The 15,111-nt window shown below is 49.7% G+C and overlaps 1 protein-coding gene across 1 annotated transcript in view; it reads right to left on the bottom strand.

Moving 5' to 3' along the window:
- Positions 1-7,399: 7,399 nt before the first annotated feature.
- SH3RF3 (SH3 domain containing ring finger 3) overlaps positions 7,400-15,111 on the bottom strand; it is a 94,215-nt gene continuing 86,503 nt past the window's right edge. Inside the window, exon 10 of the mRNA XM_026034482.1 lies at positions 7,400-10,257. Within this exon, the coding sequence (XP_025890267.1) occupies positions 10,089-10,257 (169 nt within the window). The 3' untranslated portion in view covers positions 7,400-10,088. The remainder of the gene's footprint in view (positions 10,258-15,111) is intronic.

Genomic DNA, 15,111 nt, shown 5'->3' with positions numbered 1-15,111 from the left:
AACCTTCCTTGCAGAGGGGAAGCGTCTGCAGAGCTCTGCTCTCGCCCTAGAGGCTCCCTCTGGCCCCCTGGAGCTCTCTGGCCACACATGGCCCTGGCTGGCACCTGGGTGTGCTCAAGTGCACAGCTGGAGGAGCAGCAGCTCCTGTGCAGCAGCTCCCGAGTGGCTCCCGTGTTGCTCCATAGTATCTCTGTAGCTCCCTAGGTAGCCCTGGCTGTCTGCTCCCTCAGAGAGCGGGTTTTCCTGGGGGATATTCCAACGGCCTCTCCAAGCTCCCTAAGGGTCTCTTTCTCCCCACAGAACACCCCGGGACAGCAGGGCAGGATGCTTTTGGTGGCCAGAACTGTGAGCAGCTGTGAGCAGCTGCAGCATGGAGCAGCGTGACGAAGCACCCATTCATGCCAGCTGCACCTCTGCAGCCTGTGTGTCTGCCCCTCCACTCACCGGGGAGAAGAATGATCTGCGCAGGCTGCACGGGAACTTCTCAGAACCTGTGCTCTCCTCCCTGGGAGGAGCACCATGCAAGTGCAGAGACTTCTCCCAGAGAAGAGCACAGTGGAGGACACCCTGCTTTTGGAGAAGGCAGCAGCAGAGCAAAGACCTGCCCTTCTTGATGTGCACATTGGCAGATGACACTCGCTGCCCCAAATATCCTGCAGCTGCTTCCTGGAGTCTTCCTTTACTGCTCTGAGAGCTCCCTCCTCTCCACCTCTCCTCTTCTTTCCCCTGCTCATGCTTTCCCCACAATAATATTTCCACGTGATAATAAAAAGTGTCTTGTCTCGTTCCTCTTTGGTAAGTGCTTTACTCTTCAGGGGCCAAGAAGCAGCTTGGACTATTGCTTTCCTGATGGTGGGGCAGGATCCTCCCCAGCAGGGCTTGTGAGCTTGCCAGGTGCCACTCSWGCAGCAGAGGCACATGCAAGAGACACGTTGTTGCATTGCTGAGCAGGGAGCTCTGCTTCCTTCCTTGGCTCTGGCCAAAGGATATCCCTAGAAAGCTCAGAGCTCTTGTACAGCCCTCTCAAGAAGATCCCCTTTTGGTCTCCCAGGCTGGCATGTGAAGTGCATGCAATGGGATTTCAGGGCATTGGGGAGATGGGTTTAGGGAGAGGGAGTGCATGTGGAGGKGTTCTCCTTGCCCTCAGTGYGAGGAGAGGAGGGCCCTGAGRGSAWGAGGAAAAGCCACCTGTTSCACACATGTCTGAGAGGTGGGTGTCTGTGCTGACAWTTYGGCTTTCTSAAGCACGGGACAGTTCSTACAGCACCAGAGCTACTGGCMAAAGGTGGGATTCACTTAGTGCATAGTGGTGGGAAAAGAATCCTTGAGCAGAATTTGTTGTGGCTCACTGAAGAGGGCTTTAATGTAGGTAGGAAGGGGAGGAGGCTCAAAGCAGGATCACTAGGGATGAGCCTAGCGGCAGTGTGGCCGTGTTGAGGGAGAGCTCAGGAACACAGCTGAAGAGCCTCTCCAGCAATGCACACAGCATGGGTGGCCAGGAGGAGAAGCTAGAGGTGTCAGTGCATGAGGAAAACTAGGGCATAGATGCTTTCTCTGAAACCCTGAGGTCCTTTCACAGAGAGGCTGCCTGTCTCCTCCCTGCATGTAGTGAAAGCTTCATCCAAGGGCCTTGTCCTCGCAGGACTTTGTGAGGAGTATCCCCTGCAAGCTCATCGTGGGTGACCCCTATGAGAGGTGGCTGCTTGCCCTGGAGAGGCCAAGCCATGAGTGGAAGATTGCAGCACTGCAAGAGTAAGTGGTGTCCCCAGGGCCACCGCTGAGGCTGGAAGGAAGGAGGAGGTGCCCCTGCAGCCAGCCCTGCTCCCACCTCTGCCTTGTGCTCCCTYAGGGTGGCCGCAGAACTGCCGCACGCCAACCTGCTCTTGCTGCAGCGTCTGCTCTCGCTGCTCCTGCACATCAGCGAGAGCGCTGCGCACAACCACATGCACGCCAGGAACCTGGCCATCTGCGTGGGGCCAAGCATGCTGAGCCTCAGCGCCGATGGCATGCTGCCCCTGCACGTGCAGGCCGCCCGGAACAAGGAGGTAGGTGAGGTCAGGCCCTGGCAGGCTGTGCTCAAGGCTGGGGGCAGGGCTACCTGCTGGCTGTGGCACCACCTGAGGCTGGGAGCTGCAGAGCTGCAGCTGGAGGMGCCGAAATGTCCGTGAAGAGCACAAGAGGCTGCTCAGGATGGTTGCAGCTCCTGGCGCTGAACTGAAAGGTTTGTATGTGCAGGTCGTTGTGCTGGTGGAGTTCCTTATCCTCCACCGTGCAGATGTGTTCAGGGAGGAGGTGGCCTTGTTCTGCCCTGGCCCAGCTGAGGAGCACCTGGAGCTTGCACACAGCTCCACAGGTAGGAGGATGCATGGAGGGTTGTGGGCTGGAGTGCTGGTTCAGCCCTCACAAACAACCCTCCTTCCAGAGGGGAAACCTCTGCAGAGCTCTGCTCTTCCCCTAGTGTCCAGCTCTGGCCCAGAAGAGCTCTCTTGCTGCTCTCTGTCTGGCCCTTGGCTTTCCTTAAGTGCAGAGCATAAGGACCAGCTCCTCCGGAGCAGCTCCAGTGTGGCCACAGTGTGTTGCTCCATAGTAGCTGTGGAGYTCCCTAGGTAGTGTGACGGATACGCTCCTTTCCCCCCTCAACCTGGCCTGTGCCTTACATGCAGCCCTGTTCAATTGCTAACCACCAGCGATTTATCTAATCCTGGTAGGCGCCACTATCCTGATTTCTTCTCCTGCTTAGACTCAACATAACATTCCTGAAGGCTGCATCTGAAAGGGGAGATAAGGCTAGTGCACTAGCCAATGGGCCTCTGAAATGAAAGAATGACTCTAAGTCAATAATCCTATAAATATGCGGACAGCCCGAGAGCCCTTTGAGCTCTCCTGACACGGCTGCGGCCTGCACAGCAGGATCTCCCCTTGAGCAGGGACGCCTCTCAAGGTTACTCCTCGAGGCTGAAAGACCCTCCTTTCCACGACAGATTTGTGGTAAGCGAACATAGCGCGCTCTCTTTCTTTAACTTTACTTTGTAACTGTGCACAAGAACCCTTAGACATAAACCGTTGACCAGGTCTGGGACTAGGATTGGATCCAGACGCACCCAGACTCGTCTCAGAAGGAGCCTGGAAAGCAAGGGGGTCCAATCTGAACCTCGTGACCCAACGGGAGGGTATCCCAAGATAATTGTGTATTATCTTGAGCCTCCATGCAGTGAATAATAAGTGACCTTGCCATAGAATCTCGTAAAATCATTGTCCATATCAATAAACCCTATTGTTACTTCTTTCATACGAGCAAAGTGCATTTTGTCACTCACCCCTTCCACCACTCATTCCGTGACAGGTAGTTGTGGGTGCCTGCTCCCACAGAGAAGTGATTCCCTGTGGATGTTCCTGTGGCCACTCCAAGCTCCTAAGGGGCTCTTTCYCCCCACAGAGCACTCAGGTCCTGCAGGACATGACCCTTCTGGTAGCCAGAGCCCTGAGGCAGCAGCTGAGGACAGTGGTCCAGCCTGTGGCACGGAGAAGCCCAACGGGGCCCATGGTCCTGCCAGCAGCAGCACCTCTGCAGCCTGTGTGTCCGCCCCTCCGCTCACCGGTGTGAGGAGTGATCTCTGCAGGCTGCACAGGAGCCTCTCAGGGCCCGTCCTCTCCTCCCTGAGCAACCTGGAAGGCCTGTGATGGCTCCCAGAGGGAAGCACAGCGCAGGACAAGCTGATGTTGGAGAACAAGGCAGCASAGAGGAGACCTCCCCATCTTGACTCCAAGATCCTCGGAATGCTCTCGCTGCCCCAAATATCCTCCGTCTGCTCCCTGGAGATCTCCGTTTGTGCTCTGAGGGCTCGCTCCCCCCGACCTCTCCTCTAGTTTCCCCAGCTTGTTCTTTCCCCAGAAGACTTACACATTAGACTAAAAGGATGTGTGTGGCTTGCTTTTTGTGAGCCCTGACTCTGCAGAGACCACAAAAGAGCTAGGACTACTGCTGCCTTCTTGGTGGGGCAGGGTCTGCAYGAGCAGCGTTTGTCATCTTGCTCAGTGCCATTCCTGCAACAGAGGAACATCCAATGAATATGTTCTTTCATTGCCAACCAGCAGCTTCCCACAGGGAGGTCTGCTGCCTGTCTGGGGTGCGGGTGAAATATGTTCCCAGGCTCCCAGGTCTTGTATGGCCCTCTCAGTATTACTGCTTTTGGTCTTCCATATTGTTAGCGAAGGGGTTGCCCAAAGAAGGCTGAACCAGGATTGCTAGGGATGAGCCCAGGGCRTGCCGTTAGCGGCTACACATTGAATACTGTGCTCAGTTTTGGGCCCCTCACTACAGGAAAGACATTGAGGTGCTGGAGCATGTCCAGAGAAGGACAACGAAGCTGGTGCAGGGGCTGGAGCTCAGACCTTATGAGTTGCAGCTGAGAGAGCTGGAGTTACTTAGTGTGGGGAAGAGGAGACTCYRGGGAGACCTTATCGCTCTCTACAGCTACCTGAAAAGAGGCTGCAGTGAGGCTGGGGTTGATCTCTTCTGCTGAATAACTACCTATAGCACAACAGAAAATGGCATCAAGTTGCGCAGGGTATTTTCAGGTTAGACATTAGGAAAATGTTCTACATGGAAAAAGCGGTGAATCCTTGGCACAGGCTGCCCAAGGAAGTGGTGGAGTCACCGTCCCTGGCAGTGCTCAGGAAATGTGTAGATGAGGCGGTTAGGGGCAAGGTTTAGCAGGCAGCGTGGTGAAAGGCTTACAGTTGGACTCGATGATCTCAAAGGTCTTTTCCAACCATAGTGATTCTGTGATTCTATGATTCTACGAAATCAGAGTCTGGGGCTGAATCTTGCTGTTGATTTCCTTGTATTTCTTTCCTGTATAAGGAAGGCAAATGGTACTTCTTCTCAGTAAATAATGCAATGTGCTCAGGGCAAGCTTAGCGCACCTTTGTCACGTACCGTGGCTGCATTGCTGCGTGGAAACTCGCTGATCTTATGGGGGAAATGGAATGTGTTTTCCTGTCTGCTCTCCAGCCTCTCCAGGCTGCTCCAGTGTATTTCTTCAGGAGAGGACAGGATTGACACTGCAGATACAAAGGGATTGAAAGGGGGGATACTGGGTCATTTTCCACGCTACTTGAATGCCCAATAACTGCTGAAATACCACGGAAATGMTGCATCTTTATTTTATTTTATATTTTTAAAGAGAAGATTAGTTAAAACCCTCACTGACTAACAGTGCCTACTCTATTAAAATAATCTGCAGACACTGGCCTTGCAGTTTAACTGTCACATATTTTGATAGTCCTTAAGAGCCAAGAGGCAAATCTCTCCCCTCTGAGTGTCATCGTATAACCTCATCAGAAGCCAGGCAGCCTCCTTACCCTAAACATTTTGTAATTTGCATTTAGATTGTTTGGTGCCAGTGCTCAGAAGAAGATCCTTCCCGGCTCCGTCGAACAAGGCTTGATTGTCGTTTAGCACTGTGGCAATCAATTTATGTTCCCATTAACGTGGATCCCAGACAATTATCTGGGGAAGGGAAGGGGAAAAAATCTTAATAAATTGCCCCTGCTGTCTCCTGTGCTTATTTCCAAGTGGGTGGCTGCAGGGCAAATCCAAGGTACTGTGGAGAGGAGCTACAGTGAGGGGGTGACCTACAGTGTGGGGCTGATGCTTCCCTGGAGCATCTCTGGGAGACACAGGTCTGGTGTTGAGGGTTCAGTGCTTGGCCTGCATGGCAATGGTGCAGTTTGTGGGGGGCACTGTTTTTGATGTCAATAGTGCCCATTTTTATCTCTGAGGGGACCAAGACACAGGTTAGGCGGCAGATGGACACCCTGCCCGCTCCACACTGAGGGACTCCGGCTGTCCCTACATGGGGCTACAGTCCCTACATGTCCCTACAGTGGGTCCCGACAGGGTAGSAGGAGTAAAGAGGAGAGGTGAATGTTTTTGGGAAGAACAGCCTCCAGTAATTGGAACTACATCTGTGTCTGCTTGGAAAGCTATTTCTGTTTGCTACATGAAAGGCCGTGATGTGAGGCCACCTCCAGGCTCTCTCAGCACTTGGCTCGCCTGCTCGCACAGCTCATTTATCTGGCCTGGCACAGGCTCGGTGCACCTCGCTCCTGCCCCGGGAGCCGCCGGGCGAGCAGCAGGAGATCCAGGAGCCAGGACGGCCTGCGGATTGTGTCCATATGCTCCCCGCACAACACTTGGGCCACAGAACTGCTTCACAAGCTTTATTTTCCTTTAAAACCTGCCCGGGACTCCTSTCGGGGCTGCCGCAGGGCCCAGCGCTCTGCTAGTCCCATGGTAAAATTTCGCTGCGCTGCTCAGTGGGGTCATGGGTGCTTGGGTAAAACCCTCTGCTCTTTCTGTGCCTACAGACCGGCAGCACTTTTGTCCAAGAAGTTAGGTGCTTCATGCAACTTTCTGGGGCTATTTGGCCTGGCAGATAGATCTCCTCAGGGCTGTTCTGAGCAGGCTGGAGTTGGCACTTCTTACACCTCAAAACACACATAGGAGTGGCCTTGGTGCCTGTGTTTGGGCTAGACATTTGTGTTCCCCACCTGGAGTCTCCTCTGCAATGGGTCCCATGTTTACTCTTTGAGGCAGCATGGGCCTTTTTTGGAAGAGAGGAAGGAATTCCAGTGGGCCTCTTCTGTGAGAACAAGGAAAACCAATGTCCGGGATGGAGCAAGAAGCCTGTGGAGGGGAAACCACATACGGCCACAGCACCTGTTTCTCTCATAGGTGCAGAACAGCAGGCAAAAACAGTCTCAGGACTTTGCAAAAACACAGACCTGCCAAAAGAAAATGCAGAAACAGACTCTGTCTGCTGACCCAGCATCCCTTGCCTTTAGCTGTCTTCTTATACTTAGGTGAGACTTATGCCTGAACATAAAGGAAACACATGTTTGTTCAGAAGGAACAGGGTTTGGAAAGGTTTTTTTTTTTCCTTATTTTCTTTAAGAATCTCAGTGGCATTCACAATGTCTAATCACTTCGCTAGCAACAAAGAAAAAAAAGCTCAATCAAGTTACCTTAATGTTTATTTTATTTAAAGAATCGGAAACACAGTCATTGTAGTTCATTTTTACTCGTATCCGCCAACATTTCCTAAATCACATTAACATTCATGTTTAACAAAAAACATTTTTCTGAGCTGTGCAAAGTTCAAAGGATTTCTTCAATTACTTGAACCCATTTCTAGAACAAACCTGACATCTTACAAACGGAGGCCACCAGAAGGATATCTTTCTTTTTCCCCCTATTGCAGGAGGCAAAAACATCCCCTCACCCCCATTTCCTTTGTATGACATGACTTTCCAAATGGCACTGGGGCACTCTCTTCTATCACTRATCTGTGTTACATGCTGCACTTGTGCTCCTGGCATGGAAGTGATTTGTCCAAGAAGATTATTCAATAACCCAAGCTATCACAATCAGCAGTAAACAGGGGCCAGAAACAGCTGCTATCAAAACAGAGCCCCTCACTCTTTTTCTTTACAGGAGATTTGAGCGGAAAGGCTGCTGTCTACTAAAAATGATTATCCTCCCATCATYAAAAAAATACGTTTTAAAGCACTAATTTCATGACAGAGCATCTGTTTTTTCCCTTTATCTTCTCCCATACCAACTTTTGTCCTCTTAGAGTTAAGCATTAAAACAAGGAAATCTGGAAACATTTTGTATCTGGCTCCATACAATAGACAGCAACCAAGCCCTCATCCTATTCCATCTTTGCAGAGTGTAGTAAATTCACTCCCGGAACAGAATTTTAAGAGAACTTTAACTGCTGTAAATTGTCAGAAAAAAATCTCCTCGTCTCTGACAGATCTAACCCAGGATTTTTTATTGGACTCAGTAACRCGCATTTTGGCTTTGCTAACTCGCTAACTGTGCAGTTTACTGCTCAGGGTGCAGTGATACCAGTTCTGATTTGGCCCAAATAACTGGACAGATATGGCTCTATTCTCAAACCAGTCGTCGCWGAAGACATTTCTTCAGTCTCTTATTGGTTATAAAAAGGCAATTTCCTCTCACCAGTAACTAAACCTTTTAGTGGCTGACTCATTACAATCTGGAATATGAACAAATGCGGCAACAGCAAGTATAAAAAGAAACACCCTGAAAATAATGCCTCCGTGCTCGAAGGTGCTATGCTTGGCCATGGACTGTGTTTCTGGGATCTGCTTGTTACACGTGACAGCAAGAAGAAACTTATTTTACAGAGAACAAATTCACAGAGCTGAACTTAAATAGGAACATTCACTTCTATGTGTTCTGACATGTCCTAGCAGGCACGGCTCGAACGGGAACAGAACTTACACCTTCACATATGAAATACTGGTAACACAGTAATGATGTTCACCCACTGGGCCTCTTCCTTTTAATAAGATCATCTCCAGGTTACAGTGCCTCCGACACGCTTTTAAACAACCACCACATGTTGGCTTTGGCAAAGAGCCAGCCCCTGGGAAAGGCAAGGTACAGATACAGCTAAGAAAATTCTTTCATCATGTTTCATTCATCAAGAATTCATTTCTTCTTAAATACTTCCACAATTACACTTCTTTTTTCCCCCTCATTCTCCTCGATATGAATAACTGACTGAACTTGCTTTACATTTATTGCACCTTTAAGTCCCTGGTAGATGGAAGCTTATATTGCCTGATACTTTTTGTATTGTAGCTTGACCATGTTTAGAAACTGAACAGTCTCCAGAACTGTACATTTCTACAGTGAGAAATCACATTTCGATAATAGTAATTACAGCTGTCGCAGCTCAGCTTTCATCTCTGTGATGCAACGACAGAGGAAATTTCCGCAGTCCCTGTGTGTGCTAGAACCTGCAGTGTTCTTCTTATTGCCATGAAAAAGTCAATTAAAACGACTCCTCCGGGAATTACTTCCAATTCTGGAGTAATTATCACTCTCTGGTCAGAATGCTGTGCTTTAGTGTGGCTCGTCCGACACTATGAATACACGTGAGAGCGTGAGCGTGTGCTTATTGCACACGCATCTTCCTTCAGGTATATTTATCACTGACCAAGCAGTTTTTCTGTTTTTTTCTTTTTTTTCTTTATTTTTCCTCTACAAAACGTGAACCGGTCAGTCTGATCTCGATCTTCAGGTATGTTTCTAGCTTCATAGGTTTAATGCAAATCTTGTTGCAGCCTCTCTGCTTAACCAGACCAAATCTTTAACAGTTAAAAAGAATAGCACCAGATGTATGAAAAAGAGGAAATGTCTGATCTATTAGGAATATATATAAAGTATAACAATTCTTACAGTAAAAAGGTACGTCATACAAAAAAGCGATGGAAAGTGATACTGACGGACAAAAATCCATGCTGCATATAACAAGGGCAGAAGACGGGCAAAAGGGATTCTGCTCAAATAACCACAGTTGCACAGTGGAGCCAAACTTCCTCCGGGATCTTCCCAGCGGCAACACTGGGAGCCCGGCTGCCGTGGGACTCTGAGCACTGACACGTTTACTGACAAACTCACGCAGCATATCTTTGAGGTATATAGAAAGCATGACACTGATGTTTTGGACTCTTCATTCTGTCTTGCATGACAATGCACAAATCTTACCTGGGTTTTTCTCCACCCTCCCCTCCCTCTTTTGCCCTCTGGAAAAGCAAAATCCCAGTTTAAGAGCTTCCTAGCACACCTCCGTGAACTCTCAAATCCATCTTGCATAGGCCAGTAATAAGAACACTGCAGCTCTGACAAATAAGTTACAGCAATATAACAACTCTCCTCTTAATCTTTTTTTTTTTTTTTTTCTCTTTTAAAGATATTTTCTCTATAATTTACACAAAGGATTAACAGCTGGAGTCCAGGTCACGTACAGTCCACAGGGGCGTCCTTTCGCTCCGCGATTCCGGGTGGAAGGCACTACTTCAACATACCGCCGTGCGCACCGCGCGCCGCCTCAGAAGCGCAGCGGGGCACGGTGTCTCCAACGCTGCAGACTGGAGGGGGTCTTTGGAAATTAAAAATGGCAGTGGTTATCAGTCAGGTTTCCCTTTGCTGTCTCTCCCTGTGCTGGGGGTGTCCCCTCTCGCCCCAGCGGGTGGCAGAGCTCTCCTCAGAAGCTCTCCACGAAGCTGCCGGGGAAGAGGCCCGTCCGGCCGTTCCTCTGTAGCGTCCCTTTGTACCAGCCGTCCTCGCGCTTCTTGTGCACGAACACGATGTCGCCTTCCTTCAGCTCGATCTCGGCCTCGCTCTGCGGCGGGTAGGGCACCACGACGCGGTACCTGCGGAAACAGAAACGCGAAGAAGGTCACGTCAGGCACAGTCAGGTTGCTGTTTGGCCTCTCCGGTTGGCCTCTCCCTTTCCTGGCCTGGTCAGACTGGCAACGGGCGCACACTGAAACTCAGGGAATTCCCCCTGAAGAGAAGCAAACATTTCTTTACCATGAGGGTGGTCAAACTGGAACAGGTTGCCCAGAGAGGCGGTGGAGTCTCCATCCTTGGAGATCTTCAAGGCTTGTCTGGACACAGCCCTGGGCAGCCTGCGCTAGGTGACCCGGCTTGAGACGATCATCCCCAGAGGTCCCTTCCCACCTCGGCCATTCCATGATTTTGCGTTACATTGGCCTGGATCCCCACCTTTCTGACGCTCCATGGTCGGAATCGAAGGGCTGTGCAAGTAGGGAAGCTTTTCCTGAAGGTACCTTAGCGAGCACCCTGCACGGCCCTTCCAAAATGGTTTGGGCTAAGCAGATCCCATCCCTATTTTTGGTGCTGACTGGTAAGTAAGAGCTAAACACCAGCTCTGCTTTGACACTCTCTGATGAAGTTAGAGAACGCTAACGCTATGAAGTGTCAGCACCAGCAGCTCCCTGAAATCCCATATCAAATCTGCCCGCTCCAGGACAGGAAGAGCGGGCAGGTCTCTTCCTCCTCCTCTTCTTCCTCCCCCTCTCCTGCTCCAAGCCCTTGTGTGGGCTCCCTCCAGGCTGCAGCCAGGTGGCCACAGCGGTTCATGCTGGCTCCCAGCTCAAACCGGACAAAAGTCAGAACACGGGAACATTTTTATTTACCAAAAATATTAGCTTTGTTTCAAGTGTGAAACAGCCACCTCGCCTCCCCCCATTTCCTGTGAAGCAGAAATGTCAGGAAAAGCCCTTTYTGAAACATCAGTAAGCTGTATTTTCACACGGAAGGGTTTTATCTGATGCAGCTGCATTTCCTATTTAAAAAAAAAAAATCATCATCATGGGAGAATTTCTGGCCAGCTTGACCTCACTGGGACGTATGCTAGGCCTGGACTATAAAAGCAGGCAGATTCTGTTAAATGTCTCCTAAGGGCAGAGCCCCTGCTCCCGAAGGCCTTGGTGAGCCTGCACGAGGGACTCAGGGCTCCCTCCCAGCACTGCTGCTGCTTCCCTGGAAAAGGGGATCTGTGCTGTGCTGTGACCAGCTGCCCTTGCTACCACCAGAGACCAGTGACAACCGTTCACATTTTCCTCCTTCTTATTACGCATCCTGTGAATGCACTTTGGGTCCCTCAAACCCAGAAGGGAAGCTAAAATGTAGAGGCATCAAACAACTTTGTAAGCACTCTCCAGGCCAAGGSGGAGTCCCAGGGCATTCCCAGGACTCTCTAGCTGCTTAGTCTTCAAGTGTCACTTCATTTTAGAGGTGTAATGATGGGTCTGATGCTGAGATGGCTCTTCTGCATGCAGGCTCCTCACCAACCGCTGCCCTCCCAAGCACTCAGACTGGGCCCTTCTGTGTCAAGGCACTTGTACACAGAGCAGGGAACGTATTTCTAGAGTTCTTCCTAAGCACAGGTACCGTCTGGCATTTGCTTAGCAATCAATAACTGCAACTTGCTAATTGCGAAGTAATGAATAGTGTAAGATAGTTAAAATGCCCGTTGATTATCTGAAATCCATCTCCTGAGGATCAATGCCTCCACAGCCACTGCGTTGCCACTGATGCTCCCTTCATGTTCATTAAAAGGCAAGGGTTTATTTAAAATAATATCTTACCTTTCAGACCTCACTGCAATGTGCGCTGACAGGTCTGTGGCACTTCCTGTGGCCATTCCCAACACCAAAGCAAGGCGCTCTCGAGGCAGTCATTAATCCTCTTTGCACACATGGCTTTCGTACTCAGTGATTGCAGCTCCAAAACCAGAGCAACATTTTGACATGACAGTGAAAATATTAGATTTGGCTAAAGGAGATCTCCACGGCCAAACATTCTCTCACTGGAAATGCATTCAGCTCCATTTGGAGCATAGGGTCTGCTCTAAAACCTGACTACAGCCTTCTTATCCTGGCATGGCAAAACACTCATGTGGCAAATAGAGGCGTTCAAGTGCCATCAAAAATCTGCTGGTCATTTCTGTCCCTTGGCCTATAAATCTGGTTGTCTCTGCCTTTCCCAGTGGGAAAGCAAGTAACAGAAGTGGAAATGAGTGCTGCTGGATGCCTGCAGGAACATGGACAATCTCTCTGTCTATCGTCATACATGAGGCTACTCTTACATTAGGAATCTTTGCCAATTACAGCCATTAGGCAAATTAATGCACACATTATTTCAGACACTCCGCTTCACTGTTGATTAATTAAATTACCAGAATGGAACCATTTTAGCTAAGATGATGCCAGGTTTCGTTCCTCACAACTGCATAGACAGCCCCAGCACACGGGGCCTCTGCTCTGGCATCTCAGGGGGCTTTGAGGAAACACAGGATCCAACCCTGGCAGCAGCCAAGTCGTGTGGAGGGAATGACAGCTAAGGAAGCAGAAATGCAGACACGTGTGACACAAGTAAGGTCGCCCCCAAACCCAGCTGGGAAGCCTCTGCAAAGCCATCGCTCTAAACATAGATGTTACAGTTTAATTTCAATCAATTGCAGTACCTCATATGATAACTCTAAAGTAGTTTTGATGGAAAAATGAAATCTTAGGTACAAAAGACCTTGCAAAGCAATTACAAAATTCTCCATGAAAGTCAGAAAAAGATGAGTGCATTTTTTTTTCCCTTGGGATATTTTGGGAGCACGAAATAAATGATCACACGKTGCTGTGGCCAGCAAGGGACTGCCAGGCACCAGAATTGCTCCTCTCCTGTCGGAGCATGTGATGCTACTGGGAACCTCCAGGTGGCATTTCAGCCTAGTTTTCTCTCTGGAATTTAACTGCAAACATACATATTAGCCACGTTTTGGGGCAGAAAAGATCTCTTTTCTCTCCCATGCATCCTCTTCACTCCCCAAAAGGCAGTCCTATATACTTCTATTTATATCCCGTTTTCTCATTTCCCTCATTCTTTGAGAAAATACCATAAAATAGCAGGTTTTCTTACACCAGACTGCTTTCTGGCTTCTTACATGGATCTCGGAAGGACACTGATTTTTTTCCATGTCACATTACACCTCCAAATTACCAGCTTTTTAAAATGCTAAGCGGCTATGTAATGACCACAGTTACAGGTGTGGCAAGCAGCTCTGCCTATTATTAAGGGTGTTTGGTATTTTCTGTTGTAATTGCATACTTTCAGAGAGTCATAATTTTCCCAATTGTTACCCAAATTGGACAAAACGCTCTATTTCAGCTCACTATAGGAGGCTGAGGGTCCTGCATGAAGTCCAAGTTGTTTCATCACTTCTGGGAATGACACGAGGGTGTTTTTGCAGTGCTAACAGGACTGGGATGAGGGCTTCCACAAACTGCTCTTGGTCTCCAAACTCTGCAGTAAAGACACGGTTTGTGCTCCAGCAAGGATGGTTTCCCTTTAAAAAACTACCCACTCTTTTCCAGATTAAAATCTTGGAAAACATCCCCAAATAGCACATGCTTATTAGAAATCTGCAGGAGCACTGAGGGTTAAATCTCTGTTGATTCATGCTCCATGGTATCCTAGCTCTTACAGAACCTCAGAGGAGGCATTTTTCTCCGTTTCCCAGCAATGAGTCCTCTCCTCTCTTCTCTTCCTCTCGGTGTCTCCGCTGATGCTGGACCTGCCTGGAGCTGGCTGTGATGGCAGCCCTGGCTGGGTGCATTTGCCAAAGCAAAGGATGAAACTATTGACGCAGGCACAGAGAAGATGAGAGCCATGGTGGGAGCACAGAGCAAGGAAGAGGGATGTGGAGAGCAGCCTGAGGAGACTGAGCCTGGGGGCTGGCCTGGGGAAGGTCCTAGACTGGGCCTGGGGGCTGGCCTGGGGAAGGTCCTCAGTGCTCAAGGCTGTGAGCGGTATCTGCAAGGCCAGGACTGGGTTTGCCCAAGAAGAGAAACGTCAGGGAGCTGGAGAGCGAGGGGAGGCGAGGCAGAGGATGCAGGGAGGCTGATCCTGGATGAATGGAGGGAAAGAGCTAAGGGAAAAATCGGACGAGGGTGAAAACTGGAAGAACCAACAAAAGGTATAGCCATGACTGCAGAGGGGAAAGTTGTRCTGAGCGGTGACTGGCAGGACTAAGCGCCTCAGTAGGAGAGAGCCTGGGGCTTGGTACAGCACCCCATGGGGCAGAGGGCCGCAATGGGACTGAGGGGGGACGGGTTTCCAGCAGCATTTGCCCAAGGAGGGCTGGAAATGGGTCAGTCCCCACTGTTCCTCTGCTGTCACCCATGAAACCTGGTGTCCTGCAACGTACTGTGCTTGCCCTCATGATCAAGCGGAATGGTGCTCCCAGCCAGCCATCCCTTGGCTACAACCACTGACATCTGCAAGGTAGTCTAAGAATTCCTCAACTCAAATATAGGTTAGATGATGGGATTTCTGGTTTCGTTTCCTTTAAAAAAAAAGAAAAAATACAGATGCATAAAGACAGCCGTTACCTTAAATGAACACAAATGTTTCACAGTCATGCATCTGAGATGAAGAAATAGGCAAGTGATATTAKCTTCACTTTTGCTTGAACAAAACAGACTCCTTAATTACATGATCACATACCACTTTTCCCAATGAATCCCTGCCTCAGTCCATGCGGAAAATGGTCCTGCTCTGAGCAGGAGTCAAGGAAGAGATTTGGGTCTGCCAGAGTCACCGTCTTTGGTGGTGGTTGGAAGACACCTGGTGAGTGACTACAGTGGCAGGTTCACAGCACAGGTGAATGCTGTGCTGCAAAGGGGGGTCGCTGCCTCCTCCAGCTG

This window comes from Nothoprocta perdicaria, unplaced genomic scaffold (assembly GCF_003342845.1).
Source record: "Nothoprocta perdicaria isolate Ctin4 unplaced genomic scaffold, notPer1 scaffold_144, whole genome shotgun sequence".
Taxonomy (NCBI): Eukaryota; Metazoa; Chordata; class Aves; order Tinamiformes; family Tinamidae; genus Nothoprocta; species Nothoprocta perdicaria.
This window is presented reverse-complemented; position numbering and strand designations above follow the sequence as displayed.